This window comes from Gadus macrocephalus, chromosome 5 (assembly GCF_031168955.1).
Source record: "Gadus macrocephalus chromosome 5, ASM3116895v1".
NCBI lineage: Eukaryota > Metazoa > Chordata > Actinopteri > Gadiformes > Gadidae > Gadus > Gadus macrocephalus.
The window spans coordinates 13,675,503-13,692,084 of NC_082386.1; the positions used below are offsets into that span (position 1 = coordinate 13,675,503).

The 16,582-nt window shown below is 42.6% G+C and overlaps 2 protein-coding genes and 1 long non-coding RNA gene across 4 annotated transcripts; 2 read left to right on the plus strand and 1 right to left on the minus strand.

Moving 5' to 3' along the window:
* The first annotated feature begins 2,746 nt into the window (after window positions 1-2,746).
* On the plus strand, window positions 2,747-4,505 carry cga (glycoprotein hormones, alpha polypeptide). 2 transcript variants are annotated; one of them, XM_060052553.1, is made up of 4 exons: window positions 2,747-3,085; window positions 3,237-3,334; window positions 3,699-3,883; window positions 4,228-4,505. In XM_060052553.1, exons 1-4 carry the CDS (start codon window positions 2,991-2,993, stop codon window positions 4,315-4,317), a joined length of 468 nt encoding a protein of 155 aa, XP_059908536.1. In that variant the 5' UTR covers window positions 2,747-2,990; the 3' UTR covers window positions 4,318-4,505. The 2 variants fall into 2 exon arrangements, with proteins under 2 accessions (XP_059908536.1, XP_059908537.1); XM_060052554.1 differs by having other exon boundaries at window positions 2,945-3,085; window positions 3,220-3,334.
* On the minus strand, window positions 3,663-6,452 carry LOC132458073 (uncharacterized). Its single transcript, XR_009525853.1, has 3 exons — window positions 5,844-6,452; window positions 4,239-4,344; window positions 3,663-3,802 (listed from the first exon to the last, which is right to left on the minus strand). It is a non-coding gene; the product is annotated as an uncharacterized LOC132458073 (long non-coding RNA).
* Window positions 5,402-16,148, plus strand: znf292a (zinc finger protein 292a). Its single transcript, XM_060052528.1, has 8 exons — window positions 5,402-5,598; window positions 7,344-7,498; window positions 7,949-8,027; window positions 8,184-8,319; window positions 8,579-8,781; window positions 9,051-9,187; window positions 9,383-9,524; window positions 9,616-16,148. Exons 1-8 carry the CDS (start codon window positions 5,449-5,451, stop codon window positions 15,718-15,720), a joined length of 7,107 nt encoding a protein of 2,368 aa, XP_059908511.1. The 5' UTR covers window positions 5,402-5,448; the 3' UTR covers window positions 15,721-16,148.
* Window positions 16,149-16,582: the final 434 nt, after the last annotated feature.

The window sequence follows — 16,582 nt, forward strand, 5'->3', positions numbered from 1 at the left end:
CCACAAATGGATATGAATAAGAGGCTGTTTCCACAAGTAAATAGGAATTAGATACTGTTTAACAATTTAATATGAATCAGATGCTGTTTTCACAAGTGAATACGAATTAGAGGCTGTTTTTACAAGTACATATGAATAGAGGCTGTTTCCACAAGTATATATGAATTTGAGGCTATCCATAAATTGATATGAATAAGAGGCTGTTTCCACAAGTGAATAGCAATTAGAGGCTTTTCCAGAAGGGAATATGAATTAGAGGCTATTTCCACACGTGAATACAAATTAGAGACTGTTTCCACAAGTAAATATGAATAGAGGCTGTTTCAACAAGGAAATATGAATTAGAGGCTGCTTCCACAAGTGAATATAAATGAGAGCCTGTTTCCATAAGTAAATAGGAATTTTAAGCTGTTTCCATAAGTGAATACAAATTAGAGGCTGTTTCCACAAGTGAATATGAATTAGAGGCTGTTTCCACAAGTGAATATGAATTAAAGGCTGTTTCCACAAGTCAATATAAATTAGAGGCTCTTTCCAAAGGAATAAGAGGCTAGTTCCATAAATGCGTATGAATAAGAGGCTGTTTCCACAAGTGAATAGGAATTAGAGGCTTTTCCAGAAGGGAATATGTATTAGAGGCTATTTCCACACGTGAATACAAATTAGAGGCTGTTTCCACAAGTAAATATGAATAGAGGCTGTTTCAACAAGGAAATAGGAATTAGAGGCTGTTTCCACAAGGAAATAGGAATTACACACTGTTTCCACAAGTAAATAGAATTAGAGGCTGTTTCTATAAATTAACACAAATTAGAGGCTGTTTCCACAAGTGAATATGAATTAGAGGCTGTTTCCACAAGTAAATATGAATTAAAGGCTGTTTCCTCAAGTAAATATAAATTAGAGGCTCTTTCCAAAAGTAAATAGGAATAAGAGGCTGTTTCCACAAGTAAATACAAATTAGAGGGTGTTTCCATAAGTGAATAGGAATTAGAGGCTGTTTCCACAAGTGAATATAAATGAGAGGCTATTTCCATAAGTAAATAGGAATTTGAAGCTGTTTCCATAAATTAATACAAATTAGAGGCTGTTTCCATAATTTAATACAAATTAGAGGGTGCTTCCATAAGTAAATTGGAATTAGAGGCTGTTTCCACAAGTGAATACAAATTAGAGGCGGTTTCCACAAGTAAATAAACTATGAATTAAAGGCTGTTTCCACAAGTCAATACAAATTAGAGGCTCTTTCCAAAGGAATAAGAGGCTAGTTCAATAAATGCATATGAATAAGAGGCTGTTTCAACAAGGGAATAGGAATTAGAAGCTGTTTCCACAAGTAAATATGAATTACACGCTGTTTCCACAAGTAAATAGAATTAGAGGCTGTTTCCATAAGTAAATAGGAATTAGAGGCTATTACCACAATTGAATATAAATGAGAGGCTGTTTCCATAAGTAAATAGGAATTTGAAGCTGTTTCCATAAATTAATACAAATTAGAGGCTGTTTCCACAAGTTAATACAAATTAGAGGGTGCATCCATAAGTAAATTGGAATTAGAGGCTGTTTCCACAACTGAATACAAATTAGAGGCTGTTTCCACAAGTAAACAGGAATTAGAGGCTGTTTCCACAAGTTATTACAAATTATTGGCTGTTTCCATAAGTAGATATGAAGGCTATTTCCAAAAGTAAATACAAATTAGAGGCTGTTTCCACAAGTAAATATGAATTAGAGGCGGTTTCTATAAGTAAATATGAATTAGAGGCGGAATAGTGTACAGCTACGAATAAAGTATCGTAGTGGCCCCCTGTTGCGATACTAAAGTGGCATAAATATTTTGTATGGGATTTAAGTGTCTTTCATAGAAATTTGTTTAGGATGTGGTGCATGGTAAAATGCTTTTTAATATATCAATTTTGTGAAAAAAGTATGCATACGTCTATATGTAAGGTCGTCTTAGAACAGATTTCAAATTAGTTAATAAACTGATACCCTACAGTAGACCTTGGGTTTTCCAGGGTCTGTGGTCCCACCTGCCACCACACTGGGTCACTCTCGTAGATCATTTGGTACGTAGGACCACTAAATAACTTGGTCTTATTCCAGATACACATTCGACTCACTGTTGTAGGAAAAAAACAGCCATCGGATCATGGAACAATCTCCTAACCTTGTCAACAAACAGGCACCAAAAAAGGGTTGTTACGGAAATACAGTCAAGCACTGAAATGCAATTATTTTCTCAAATAATTTTCTTTTATGTAGCTCATCATTTACACTCAAACAATGAAATGGCCTGTCTTTATTGATGTATTAATAGGTTCTACCATATATTTATTGTTGTTTTGTTCACAGGCTTTATTAGCAACACAACCAGGGTCACACTAAAATTTCAACTCAACTATGATAAGATACCCATTGTTTCGCATCTATCGGTGAACAGGTGGTTACACTGTTTGAAATGAATTTCCAATAACCATTTGGTTCCTCTTTTTGTCCAGAAACACTTTTCAAATGTAAATATAAATAGTTGTGGCTTTGCTTTAGCAAAGCAATGGTTTGCTTAACTTATTCTTAATATTCGTATCTTCTATGCCCTGCGTCATCACGGCACAGTCTGTACCCGGTGGTTTTAATCAGAGAAACACTTTGACTCTCAATGAGCTGGGAGGATTTAGTTTTCCTTCTAGCATCATGCATGCACATTATGTGTCCAAGGCAAACAGTAATGTAAGTGCAAATTAATACAGTGGTCCAGCAAATTCATGAACTAATGACCCCCTTCCACTTGCTATGACAAGACCAATGATAACCACCCAGTTACCTAGTAACCCCTCCCCCGGGATTAGAAGTATTAGGTCAGGACGGAAGGATGATTAGAGTGTGTTTTGACTTCTCGCCGTGGGTACTGGTCTTTTTTCCGAGTGATTATGAGCCAGGTAGCTAAGTGGCTGCTGATTCAGAGAGATCTCCGATAAGGTTGTAGGATGTTATCTAATCCCAGCAGTGTATATAGTCTCAGGGGGCGCCTGTACACGGTATTGGAGCCACTTCCCCAAGCCAGCATCATCCAAGAGAACAGGTGCGTTGCTGCTGAATTCGTACTTCTCTACAATGTTATTCTATTGTATCATTGAACCTATTTTTTCAAACAAAATGTCATAGTTGAGAGTTTATTTTTAACCAACCTGTTAATGTCCCTGCTTGATATTATAGTTAACATTCACTTCCAGCATGACGGCTTCAATGAAAAGTGCCACGCTATCTGCTCTCCTGCTATGTTTCCTCCTCTACATCGCGGACTCGTATCAGAACACAGACATGTCACGAAGTAAGATATCTGCTGTCCAATTACACTGTCCACTATTAATTCAACATTTTATTGTATTTTTGTATGGAAATGTGATACACTTACAAATTAAGAAACCTGGCTGTGGACTGATGTCGTATTATTAACAGGGCTTAATAGAATATAGCCTTTGCACAGGGTTTTGCAGGGTGCATGTTTCCCATGTATATCAACAGAGTCTTTGTTAGGAATATCCACGTTTTCATTGTGGGTGATTAATGTAAATGATTAAGAGTAAACAGATTTTTCATCAGAATGACGGCAATCATATAAACCTCACCTAAAGTTTTCTTGTACCTTGTTTGTTAGTTGGTTTATTAATCCGGGGTCATTGATGGTTTCCCAGTGGGCTGCGGTGAATGCACTCTGAGGAGAAACCCTCTGTTCTCTCGGGAGAGACCGGTGTACCAGTGCATGGGTTGCTGCTTCTCCAAAGCGTTCCCCACTCCCCTGAAGTCCAAGGAGGCCATGATCGTGACAAAGAACATAACATCGGAGGCCACCTGCTGTGTCGCATCACGTAGCACTCCGGTATTCATCAACTATTTCCTGAAGTTTTTTTCATTATGTTCAAGAGACTGAAATAAACTTATATTGTAATGACTTATTATTAAAGCTGTAACACATGAGATAAGATACACATAATTAATCCAGGATGGACTATGTGTCCTCACACAGCAGCATAATTACAGGACAGTCAAAGCATTTAAAAGGAGATAAAGAATGGAAAGGACCCATAATGTACACGTTATTAAAGTAGAGGCCATCGTTATTATACGGCCACTGTAATGTGGCAAAGCTTGTACAGTATGTGATGCAGCACATGAATGTATAACCAGCTAAACTCCCGCCTGCTTTTCTCTGTCCTCTTTCAGACCAAGGTTACCTTAGGAAACGGAAACACAGAGTTGGTGAAGAACCAGACCGCCTGCCACTGTAGTACCTGCCGTTACCACAGACAGTAGAGGTGGAGACTGCAGCTCGTCCCTGATCTGGAAAAGAAGTTCAGCAACAGATTTTCTTCATGATGTGCGCGTGCCTTCACTCTTCTAAATGTCTGTAGCTCAACATGCACCTCTCTTGTGTAAATACAATAATATCTCTCGGTAGATTAAATTATAAATTATAGAAATAAACTTTATCAAAACATGTAGACTACATCTTCACTTCTTTGGTGTGAGCAATGGTATTAGGTACCTGTTGATGTCAATGTTATGCCGGATTATTGACAATAATCAATCATCAAAATCTAATGAAAATGTTCCAAAAATATATTACATGCAAACTATTAAGATCACCTTGTTAACCATGTGCGAAAAGTTATTGGAATAACCAAATGTGTTATGGGATATTATCCATTGGTTGATTCGCAACACATACATTTTAATTGTTTTTTTAATATATATTAAGAACCTAAAAACTATTTTTTGTGTATTAGTTATATTGATTGCTAATTGTATTAATGCGTGTATTTATTGTCTGTTTGTACTTCCACTGATCTATAGGGCTCATTGCATAAAGAAAAGCTCTCTACATAAGTTGATTAAGTGAATGCTTTATGGTGTAACAATGTTACACCAGTTCATGTATTTTGGTTCGACCAACCAAATACATGAACAGTATTTGGTTGGTTGAACCCCTTATCTCTGGCTGCTGAGTTGTTTGGAGATATAATATGTTATTCTGTATTGTAAGTGTGTCGTTCAATATGAAATAAATGCATAACATAGTTGAATTCAGAACACTTAGAAAATTAGTAGATCATTTTGGTCATACATTATCAGCATTCAGTATTTCCCAGGATCATTTTAACCATATTCACTCAAATGCCTCACTAAAACTTGGAGCAAGTGGCAATAAAACCAAAGGTTACAGACCATAACACTGGTCTATAGTATAAGGTAGGGTGCTGGGTAAACGTCGGAGCCTAGTTTGTAGATTACCATCTTGTGTCATTGTAAGGTCATTGATGCTTTGTTGACATCAGAGAATGTGGAGCACACACTCTGGCGCTCCCCTCCCCCTCCTGCGTGCCCGTGCGTGTGCGCGTCTGGCGACGTAACATCTGTGCGTACGCGGTCGTGATTGTTGTGAAGATGGCGGAGGGGGAGACAGAGAAGGAATATGATACACGGAAAACTATCGAGGGACTCCGAGAACGTTTTCAGAATTTGACCGCAACACTAAAAGAAAGCTCGGGATCGTCGTTGGAGGCCTCTTTGCATTTCTGCCAGGAGTTTTGTCAAGTAAGCTTGTTTCCTCCGCGTCGTCCCTGCCTGCAGCCTCCTGCTTCCTGGCCGAGGATGCGCGTGTACGTCGGCTACAACAATGTAGCTAAGCGGCTAGCAAGCTAGCTGGCTAGCTAGCTAGCTGCCTTTTAAGATGAGATGGAAAACCGTTCCTCTGCTATTTGACCCGTCCGTTATAACGCTATGTGCCAGTTGCCAGTGTTTATGTGCGCATTGGTCGGATTATCGTGTGGAGAAGTGACCTTGATGCATGAGCGTTGATCCCGCAGTGGTTTTCCTCCGGGCCGGAGGTCCAGATGAAGCTAGCTGGGTGCAGGTCCCAGTGGTCATGCTGGGAGGACGGGGGGCTAGCGACATACTGAAATAATCCATGCATGTTTGCATTGCATTTGGGTTAATGAATGGCACTGGACATGCACGTTCAAACCGATTTTTGTTGAATGATTCTTGCAGATCTTAAATCGTTGCATACATTGTCTACTTTTGATAGTCTGCGTTATTTCACGAAAGAAAAGAGCAGTGATTTTTTTTTTTAAACAAGGTGTTAGCCAAGGCCGCATGCCCCAATTACCGTAGTTCACGATCACTGGCCTGTAAAAGCTCAGGTCCCATGCCCCAATAACCGTAGTTCACCATCACCGTTATGTACGAGCTCAGGTCCCATGCCCCAATTACCGTTATGTACGAACTCGGGTCCCATGCCCCAATTACCGTAGTTCACCATCATCGGTCTGTACGAACTCGGGTCCCATGCCCTAATTATCATAGTTCACCATCACCGGCCTGCAGAACTCGGGTCCCTTGCCTTTATCAGCGTAGTTCATCGTCACCGGCCTGCAGAACTCGGGTCACAGAAATAAACATTCCGGCAGTTGACAAATACATGCATTTTATTCTGGAAAGTGATCACCACGATGTCTCATAGCTTCATTTTCACTTCCCATCATAAAAACTGTAGCTGATGGGAGTCAGTTATAGAATACGTTTCGACAATATCTACACGAATTCAAAGCCGTAAAATGAATTCCATTTTGAGGTCCTGATGAGAATTCTTATGCATTTCCATATAGATCTGATTTGATGTGTTTTACTTTACCTTAATCCAAAATATGATGATGGTTGCTTGGTCAAATCTTGTAGAAGTTATAAATGTGCAGATATAACCATTGTCACTCTGAAGTGTTAAGCTCATTAAGGATCTATCTTATGGCTCAATGACATGGAAGGGGAAATTGATGAGGAGTCATTAAACAAACAAATCAATGAGCAAGAATACAATCTAACGTGGATAAGAGGTTCATCATTACAAGATCCATTTAAAAAGTACATGTACACTACAAACTTAATGTGATCTACCAAGCTGTTTCTTTTAAGTATGGAATTATAGTAACCTTTACCAAAGGTTTATTGTAATGGACTAGAAGAAGAAATTAGAAACTTGATCCTAGAATTTTTCTTTTATCTCTTTCCATTATTTTTCTCCATTGCATTTAAAACTTTGCATTTCCTTTCAGATATAGAAACGGTCTTTGACAATTAAAGTGCAAGTTCTACCTACCTTGGTTTTCTAAAGTAGCAGATGATCAGTTCTATGTGGTTCTGACCTGACTTGCATTGCTTTACATTGTATACCATTATGAATGACTTTCTTACTTACTTTATTCACATCGAGGTATAGATGTTGTATTAGTGGTACCATCATTAATGGCCTCTATTCCCTGGTGTTTACATTGGTATGGTAGGTCTTAGTGGAGAATGCTGGTCGGTGGAAGACGGATGAAGACCCCCTGCCCCTGCTTGAGGTCTACACTGTGGCCATACTCAGCTTCGCAAAGGCCACCTCGTGTCTCTCCTCTGAATGTGAAAATGTGCCACTTCTACTTGAAAAGTTAGCACTGTGAGTACGGTATTCTGTCCAATCCAGACACTGCATACACTTGTTAACAGCTCTATTTCACTGTTCTACCCAAACCCAAAAGTTTCCTTTCCATTCTGTGAGTGTAACGATCCATGTAGGTGTTTGCTTGTGTGTTCAAATCTACCCAGTGTGTCTGTGGTTAAGTCATTCAACCATGTTGTTAAAATAGATAAATATGAGACGGTAAAATATAAGACACACCGGCATGATTAAAAAGGGTTAAATCCTGGGGTTGTCCACAAATTTCCTTCATGTTTACAGAAGCACCATCAAGGACCCTGCCCTCATTCTCCTTCTCTTCCTTGTAATTGTGATGTACAACTTCTGGCCTTGAAATTCGTATATTTAGATCCATTAGACATTTCTATGCATGGTGTATTGTATCTGTCCTTGAACTATATTTTTCTCTGCTGGATGGTGAATTCACAGGAGTTGTGTGGAGTTGCTACTTTTACTGCCCCAGCACGTCCCTGTTGCCTTATGGGAGGAATTCCAGTCCTCCATGAAGGTCAGTTTAAAGATTTTAACTCAGATTCTGAGATTCTCCTTTTTTTATTCTCCTCACCTCAACTCCTGCCTTGGTGATGAAATCAGATATTGTTGTTAAATGGTTGCAGCACTCTGTGGCGTCTAACCATCTGCCCGCTTTCCTTTCCTTCCCAAGTTGGCACACAGCCTTTCTCAAGAGACGGGTCACACTCAGCTCTGCGGGCTCTCTGTCATGGCTCAGCAGGGTGGCGTGTGGGCCAACGCCACTCTGAGCAGCATCCTGGCCAACGGATCTCCTCAGACTGATCATGGTCAGTTCTGGGATAGATCCCAGTGGGTGTTGCCCGGGATCATCATACAATCAATGCACAGAGCATTAAACACAATCTGATGCTCCATTGAAGTCCCTTTTTGTTTCTTGTGCTCAGCATTTTGCTAGCATTATTTGCAAGGGAAAGGTGTTGCAAAAATGTATTTGTTTGGAAGAAGAGATGTGGTTTCTTAGATCCGTTGTGAAGCTAATGTTTGAATGAGTAACCGTTTCCCTCTGCTTCCATCTTTCTTTTTTAGTACATGAATTTCTGGAGTTGGAAGGTCCTATGCTGCTCAACATGAGACTAAAGCATCTGATCAAAGTGGACAGTATTGAAAAGGCTGCGGTCCTTGCTAAGATATGCTCAGAGTACCCGGGATATGAAGGAAAAGGGAACTTTAAGCAAATCTACTTGGTTTGCATCTGCATGACGAAAACTCAAGAGCAGCTCACGGAAGAAGTAAGTGATTTAGTTATCCTCACCAAGCACCTGTTGAAGATCATGTTGTCAAAAGAATTGCTTTTGGTTTTCTTGCATGGTAATATGGTGTTTTCCTTTTTCAACAATGTAATAGTTTACCTCTACTATGTTTCTCTTTACGTTCTGCTCCTTATAATAATTGTGTATATAGATATTGTACGCATTATTCCCACGTCTAGAAATAGTGTGATTCTTCTTCTATACCCATCCCTGGGATTAATGTGTACTTCATCTTTGTCTCATCCCAGATCACATCCATCGACTGTAAAGATGCTCTGGACATGATCTGTAACCTTGAGTCGGAGGGCGACGAGAAGGGAGCCTTGTGTTTATGTACTGCCTTCCTCAAGCGACAGCTTCTCCAAGAAGAGGTTTATTGTGCCTGGTGGGTTTCCAACACGGGTTCGAGCTCCGTTCGTGCATGCAAACACAGAGGACGAGGTTCTCTCCCACCCAAACCAAAGATTATTAATCTCTATCGGCGTGATTAATTAGGATGAATAGGTTTCTGAAAATGTTGGAACCAACTGAATAGATTGACTCGGCTAATATTTCAACTGGTGTTATTCTGATTTGCCAGGGAACTCACGCTGTTCTGGAGTAAGCTGCTGATTCGGCTGGAGTCCTCGACGGATGTTTTTCTGGAGCAGAGCAAGAAGATGACGCTGCTGTGCAGAAGCGTCTGTCACATCCTGTTCTTCATCAAAGTTATACAAAATGAGGTACATTAAAAAAACGCTATATCTATATGGTCTGCTTTCATGTTTCCAAAGGAACTGACTTCACGTTGTTTTTTGATTTTGTGTTTCTCAGGTCGGAGAGGTGGGGCTTCCAGTGTGTGTGGAAATGTGCATTCAGGCCGTTAAAATGACGACCAGTGACCATAAGGACAGCAAGTCTACCATCTGCAAAACTATTTACTGCCTCTTGCCAAACGATCTTGAGGTGAAGCGTGCGTGTCAGCTGACTGAGTTCCTCCTCCAGCCGACCGTGGACTCCTACTACTCCGTGGAGTCCTTGTACAACGAGCCGGACCAGAAGCCAGAGGAGGAGGGGAACCTGCCAGTCCCTAACTCTCTACGCTGTGAGTTACTGCTGGCCTTGAAGACACAGTGGCCTTTTGATCCCGAGTTCTGGGACTGGAGAACATTGAAGCGCAACTGCTTGGCATTGATGGGTGAAGAAGCGGCCATTGTGTCGTCCATAGACACGCTGAACGACGCAGAAGAACAAGAGGAGGAGAGCGCGCTGGCCAAGGCCCCGGAATACAAGGACCTGGAGGACTTTCTGTTGAACACTACAAACGAACTGAATGAGATCACAGATGAAAGGGAGAAGAATAGAGAGGCTAAAAAACTAAGGGAGCAAGGCTTTGTCTCTGCTCGGTTTCGCAATTGGCGAGCGTACATGCAGTACTGTGTTTTATGCGACAAGGAGTTTTTAGGTCACCGTATTGTGCGGCATGCTCAGAAGCATTTTAAAGATGGTATGTATCTGTGCCCGATTTGCGCTGATAGTTTTGAAAGCCGGGAGGTTTTAGAGCCACATGTTGCTTCCCATGTCAAGCAATCTTGTAAAGAGAGACTGGCTGCAATGAAAGCTGCTAGGAAGGTTGGCAAACCAGTTCAGTCTGCTAAAAGTCCGTTAAAAAATGTAAAGGTGGCCGTAAAAACCAACCTCAGCCCTGTCAAAATAGAACCTTCAAACGGCAATTATGCCAGTATTGACACGCAAGTAAATCCAACCAGCCTCGTCACCCAGGAGCAAGGGACGTCCGAAACACAGCTCAGCCAGGATTGTTTCTGTCCAGTTCAAAACTGTTCAAAGGCATTCAAGTTTTTCCGTAATCTCATGGCTCATGTAAGATGCCACAAGGATGATGCAGAAGCAATACGTTTCCTAGAGATACAGAAGCAGAAGGTGGTGTGCCAGTATTGCAGGCGGCAGTTTGTTAACGTTAAACATCTCAATGATCATCTGCAAATGCACTGTGGGATCAAACCATATATCTGCATACAGCTTGATTGCAAAGCTAGTTTTAACTCCAATTCTGAACTGCTCATGCATAGGAAAACGCATCCAGAATTCCAGGCTCGGTGTATGCTCCCTAATTGTGGACAGATTTTTAATGAGGCCTATTTGTTATATGATCATGAGGCCCAGCATTACCTTACATACACGAGCCAGACAGTCAACTGTGCAAAGGTTTTAACCTCGCCGTCCCAATGCCTGTCTCCCCAAGGGAATCATGGTACACATGATGTGGTGAACAGTCCTCCACCATCCAACGAAGTCCTTCAGCCCCCCCCAAACGTTCAGGCCGCCCCCCAGGACACCCCTAAGAAGGATGAGAAGTGCTCTGCCTTCGTCCGCCTGGAACGCATCGACACAGAGGCTTATATGAAGGACGTGGCCATGGCGAGCACCTCACCCTCAAAGTCGCCACTGACCTCGCCCAAGGAGCCTAATCCTTTAAGGGTGAAACACTCCATCGAAAGCATGCTAAATCAGGATCTAGAGGCGGAAGAACCAGAGAAATGCTATACTCCCCTGACAAATCCCGCCCCAGCAACAGTTGATGCAACAGAGCAACAAGTTCAGCATCAGCAACCGACCATAGTAGTTGAGCACGTGGAGAATCCACCAGTTTACCCTGTTCCCCTCACAATAAACCATGTAGATGGTCCGCTGAGAGAAGACATGGATAATGGAGTTACTCATGTCTTTCAGAAAGTGCCACCTCAGATTCTCTCTCCATCTCAGATAAAAGCTGAGAACCCATGCTCCTCACACGGCTATTCTCCGAGCATACCAGCTGCAGCTGGCAATGAGGAGGTCATGCATTGCTGCCCATATAAGGACTGTACACGTGCATACAGCACAAATAAAAGTCTCTCACGGCATGTGAAGAAACAACACCCTGAAATATTTGAAGATTGGAAACTGGCCAAGAAGTACAACAAAGTGGTAAAAATAACTGCAAAGAAAATCTCCAACATGGAAACGGCATCCCCCAGTCAGTCACACAGATCCCCGACTCCACAGATACCACCACTATGCAACAAGGCAGGGATGCAGCAGATGGATTATCCTCTGGGATGTTCAGGCTCACCTGCCCCCTGTTACACTGGCTCAGTGGACCCAGTGCCTATCACTCCAATGGTGAATCCTACCCTCTATCCATCATGGGGAAGCCCAGGGAATTCTGCTGGCCTAATGAATTCAGAAGGAGCCCAGGATTGGCCTTCATCTCCTATGAGTAACTGTTTTCCTGATGTCTTTAATGTGGCTGAATATCCGTCCCGGAGTTACCCTCAGTGGCAACCAGATCTCTATCAAACCACGGCCCCTCTCCCGGCTGACCGAGACCATTCACTGGCAGCTACACACAGTGGAACCATGTCACATGTTGCTTCGGATTCAACTTTGATGTCTCAGTATGTATCTAGCTCACTAATGCTTGACAATGTGGCCCAAATACACAATGGTGGGCAGCAATATGTATTAATGCAGCCGGAGGCCAGTGTTGACAGGGATTCAAGAAAGACGAATACCAATATGGCGGGCCAGACCGGTCACCCCAGTAGCATTTTAACAGTTGAAAACCTTCCGGTTGAAACATACCCCCCTCCATACAATCCGAACGCAGCAGCCAGTCTGCCTCCAGAAACAAAGGAAGACCTCCCAATGAAATGTCAGACAGACATCCCAGAGCCCGAAGGTGTACCGAAAGCCACCTCCGTCATTCCCAAGGCTACGACACCCAAGGTGGAGACGCCTGCTCTTGATCCGATTGACAGCACGGTCAAGGTTCTGCTCAGTCCACAAAGTGTTATTACCGCAGACGTCCCGTTTGAGGAAGAATTGAGTACGGTCGAAGGTGAGGCTAATCCCTCCGATGACAAGAGCAACGATGCTGATGCACCGAAAGGAAAGCGAAACAGACTGAGCAAGAGAACCAAATGGCCGGCGATAATAAAGGACGGTAAAGTCATCTGCAGGAGATGCTTCCGAGAGTTCACAAGCACCAAGTCCCTCGGAGGTCATCTATCAAAGCGGTCTCAATGCAAGCCGTTGGATGAAGTGGATCTAACGGCTGACCTACCCACATCATTCCTAGATTTTCTCAATGACCCTCTCGTCCCCGATACTAATGGAGCAATATTCAACATGACCAATGGAGAGTTCTCACAGGAAAGCTGTAGCTTGACCACTTTGACCACTCCTCACCTGATTAAAACTGAGCCCCAGAATTCAATGATAGACCCCTCTTCTGCTCCGCTTCCTTCGGCCTCCAAGGAGCTCCCGCCCGGTCAGACCAACAGCGATCCGAAGGAGTCCATTGCCTCCTCCCAGGCCAGGCCCCGCAGTGAGGATCACTTGATGGAAATCTCCAAGGCCTTTCAAAGGTTGGATTTAATTGAGGCTGCACAGGAGAAGTTGAAAATGGAAAAAATGGCCTTAGCTCAACATGTCGTCATCATAGACTCCTTATCTGACCATGAAAAAAGTAAGACTCAGAAAGAAAAACGCGAGGAGAAGTCCCGGGAAAAGTTACCCAAACCTTTTAAGTGTGATCAGGATGATTGTGAGTTTTCATTCATGACGAAAGAGGCATTATTCAAACACTTGGCAAAAATGCATGATTACACCAATGATAAGATAGAAGAATTGAAAAGGACTCCAGTGAAGTTTTCGCCATACCCCTGTCAGATTTGCCCTAAAACATTTACCAGAACGACAGGCTTGAGAATCCATTACGAAAAGGTTCATCGCCTAACAAAGCCAGAGATGCTGAAGCTAAAATTCAGTGCACGCAATAGGCGTGTATTCAGACTAGCCAAAGAAGATTGTTATAGCAGCCGTACCACCAGCGCTGCGGAGAATACTAGTCGTACAACGAGATCTTCACTAGGAGTACCTGGCATTAAACAAGAGCCACTTGATATAGCGATTGAAACTCAGCCAGACCATGAAGACAACATCATGATGGTCACGGCAGCATCCGATTCTGCAGACGATGGTATTGCCTGTGAAATATTAACTGTTACAAAGTTGCCATCCCCCCTTCACTATTTGAGCGACGGGCAGAACTGTGAGATGAGCTCCTCATCAATGCCTGACCCGGCTCAAGAGGAACCCGGAAAGGCTCAAGCAAATCCGGGCCCAGAACCAAACGAGCAGCATGGGGAGGCGAGCATAGAGTCGAATCCCCATGAACCATCTGACCAACCGAGTGGTTCAAAAACCTCTCCCACAAAGGAGGAGCACCACAAGAGAGAGAAGCCCCAGAAGAAGATGGGGCTGAAGATGGGCGACCTAGACAACGCCTTCAGCCCTTATAGACCGTATCGCTGTGTTCACGAAGGATGCAACGCTGCGTTTACCATTCAACAGAACCTTATCCTCCATTACAGGGCTATGCATCAGGCCTCCTTGCCCTTGACCAGAGCAGAAGGGGATTCTGATAAACACAGTGTAACGAGCGGACAAGAGAGCGTAGTAAAAGATGATGAAGTCAGATGTCAAGTAAAGGATTGTTCCAGAGTGTTCATGGGAGTCCCTAAGTTAGTGCAGCATTACCTTTTACTTCACAAATTCACGCGTGATAAAGCCACTGCTATGATGTCCAGCATGAACGTAGGAACGTTTAAATGTGATCGGGAGGAGTGCTCTCTACCCTTTGAGTGTGCGGACAAGTACATTGAGCACATCAAAAACTTCCACAAAGAAATCGCAATCTCTGAGAGTGGGTCAGTGGACACGACATTTAAGTGCGAGTATGACGGATGTGATTGTGTCTACACTACAAAGTCCAACCTCCTGCGACATCTGATCAAGAAGCACGAGTACGTCTACGATCCGAAAAGCAGTGATGGTAGGAGAACCAAGTCAATAGGCCTTTTTGGCCCGGAAACCAGCCCGAAAGAAATCTTTGAAAGCAAGTACAAAGTAAAAAAGAAAAACCTAAAAAAAAAAGAAGTCAACTCTATAGATCATTGGAGCAGCTTTGGAAAACCTGCTCTCAAATCTCACGAGGAGGCGTCCGCCCTGTGCACCAAGAAGTCCTCCCTGCAGTACCCTTGTATGATAATGGGCTGTGACACCGTGGAGCGGGCCGAGAGGAGCATCTTCAAACATTACACCACTCATGGCCTCACAGAGCGGTACATCGAGGACCATAGGAGCCAGTTTATATTCTGCAAAAAGTATTCCCGTTCCAGGTTCAAAGATGCAAACAAATCTGAAGGCATGTCCACAAGCTCTTCGTCCGAAGTTAGTGAAAACGAAGAGAGTGAAACCGAAGGCGCAAAACCCAACGGCCCGAACGCAGACGACCGATTGGCCAACGACTACGGCAAATCATCCACCGACGAGAGTTCAGAGTCTCAGACTTCCACCGTGACCGAGGGGAATAAGAAAGGCCGTCCTAGGAAGCCTGCTCATCCAACACCAGCTTGCACAGAGCGGATGCAGACCCTCAGAAACCGTCTGACTGTTAGCAGTTCCAGAGATAACTCTAATCCTGGAACTCCCTCGCCCCCAGAGGAGCAGTGTGACGAGGGTCTCCTTCCCGAAACGTTTAAGCCTTCAGAACTCGAAGATTCCTTCTTAAAGTTTATAGAAACCTCAGAGTCAACCCAAGCTTCCAAACGGAAGCTGAGCGATAAAGCCGGTGTTGAACTGCCAGCCAAAAAGCCTCACTCTGTCAAACAAAAGTCTGCTCAAAGGGGGAAAGTCTCAGATGAAATAAGTGACAATGCAAATGCAGTTGACTTCAGAAATCCCCTTAATCTCAAATCAGTTAATAACGTTAAGATTTTAGTGGATAAAACATTTTCAGATGGTGCCGACCTTTTACTCAAGCAGCTACAAAATATGAGACCCATAGTTATCATAAAGAAAGTGGTTTTGTAGTGGATCGTAGCCTGGGCTTTATTTTCAACCTCACTCAGGATTCGAGAAGGTAAATGCTGCAGAATTGTTTGTTGATGGTGCATCAGATTTCCAACTATTAAGTGGTCCCAGTTAAACAGGAAATTGACAATTTTGTACTTATGAAATATATGTCTTGGATGATTTTAAGTATGTACGTTAGATATAATAACCAGGTAATCTTTAGGGCATAGATTTTAGAAACATGTTTGTATTTATGAGCTTAGTACTGAAGAGTTTTTTTTCTTTTCTAATTGGAGACTTTTAAGAACTGTTTTATATATCCCTATGGGATTTCAAGTATTGTTTGTATTTATTTTATCCTTTCTCAACACTAGTAGACCTATCTGTAATATTTACATGTCTTCCACACAGTGTTCAATAAAATGTAACCTGTACCTTTTTGTAAATCTTGGATCGATGGATTATTTTTGTAACTCCGATAACCAGCCTCTGTTGGGACAGGACAGGTGGGGTTAGGACAGGTAGGGTTAAGATGGGTAGGGGTAGGCTAAGGACGGGTAGGGTTAAGACAGGTGGGGTTGGGGCAGGTAGAGGTTTGTTAGCGTTTTACAAAGAACCAGTATAGTTTTATTTTCATAGTGTGTTATCAACTAAAGAGCTCTAGTCTAGTTTTAGTAATGTTTTCAGGTATGGAAATGGAAAACCTTAAACATACTGCGGGATCGGCCTGGTGAGGGGAAGGGCTGAATGTTGAGTTTAAAAACCAGGCAAATTGTTACAAGAATCAATCATTTACAACGCTAGACATTATACAACTTGTATTTTTTTTAACCTTGTGAATCCTGACTAAAACCATGCAAGATTATCTAAATTAATTTCC

What these genes read in the sequence shown, in the direction of transcription:
- cga (XM_060052553.1), top strand. Translation starts at nt 2,991, where the DNA reads ATGTTATCTAATCCCAGCAGTGTATATAGTCTCAGGGGGCGCCTGTAC. An exon ending in AGCATCATCCAAGAGAACAG is followed by an intron (nt 3,086 to 3,236) that starts GTGCGTTGCTGC and finishes ATTCACTTCCAG; the next exon opens with CATGACGGCTTCAATGAAAA. An exon ending in GAACACAGACATGTCACGAA is followed by an intron (nt 3,335 to 3,698) that starts GTAAGATATCTG and finishes ATGGTTTCCCAG; the next exon opens with TGGGCTGCGGTGAATGCACT.
- znf292a (XM_060052528.1), top strand. Translation starts at nt 5,449, where the DNA reads ATGGCGGAGGGGGAGACAGAGAAGGAATATGATACACGGAAAACTATC. An exon ending in AATTCCAGTCCTCCATGAAG is followed by an intron (nt 8,028 to 8,183) that starts GTCAGTTTAAAG and finishes TTCCTTCCCAAG; the next exon opens with TTGGCACACAGCCTTTCTCA. An exon ending in TCAAAGTTATACAAAATGAG is followed by an intron (nt 9,525 to 9,615) that starts GTACATTAAAAA and finishes TGTGTTTCTCAG; the next exon opens with GTCGGAGAGGTGGGGCTTCC.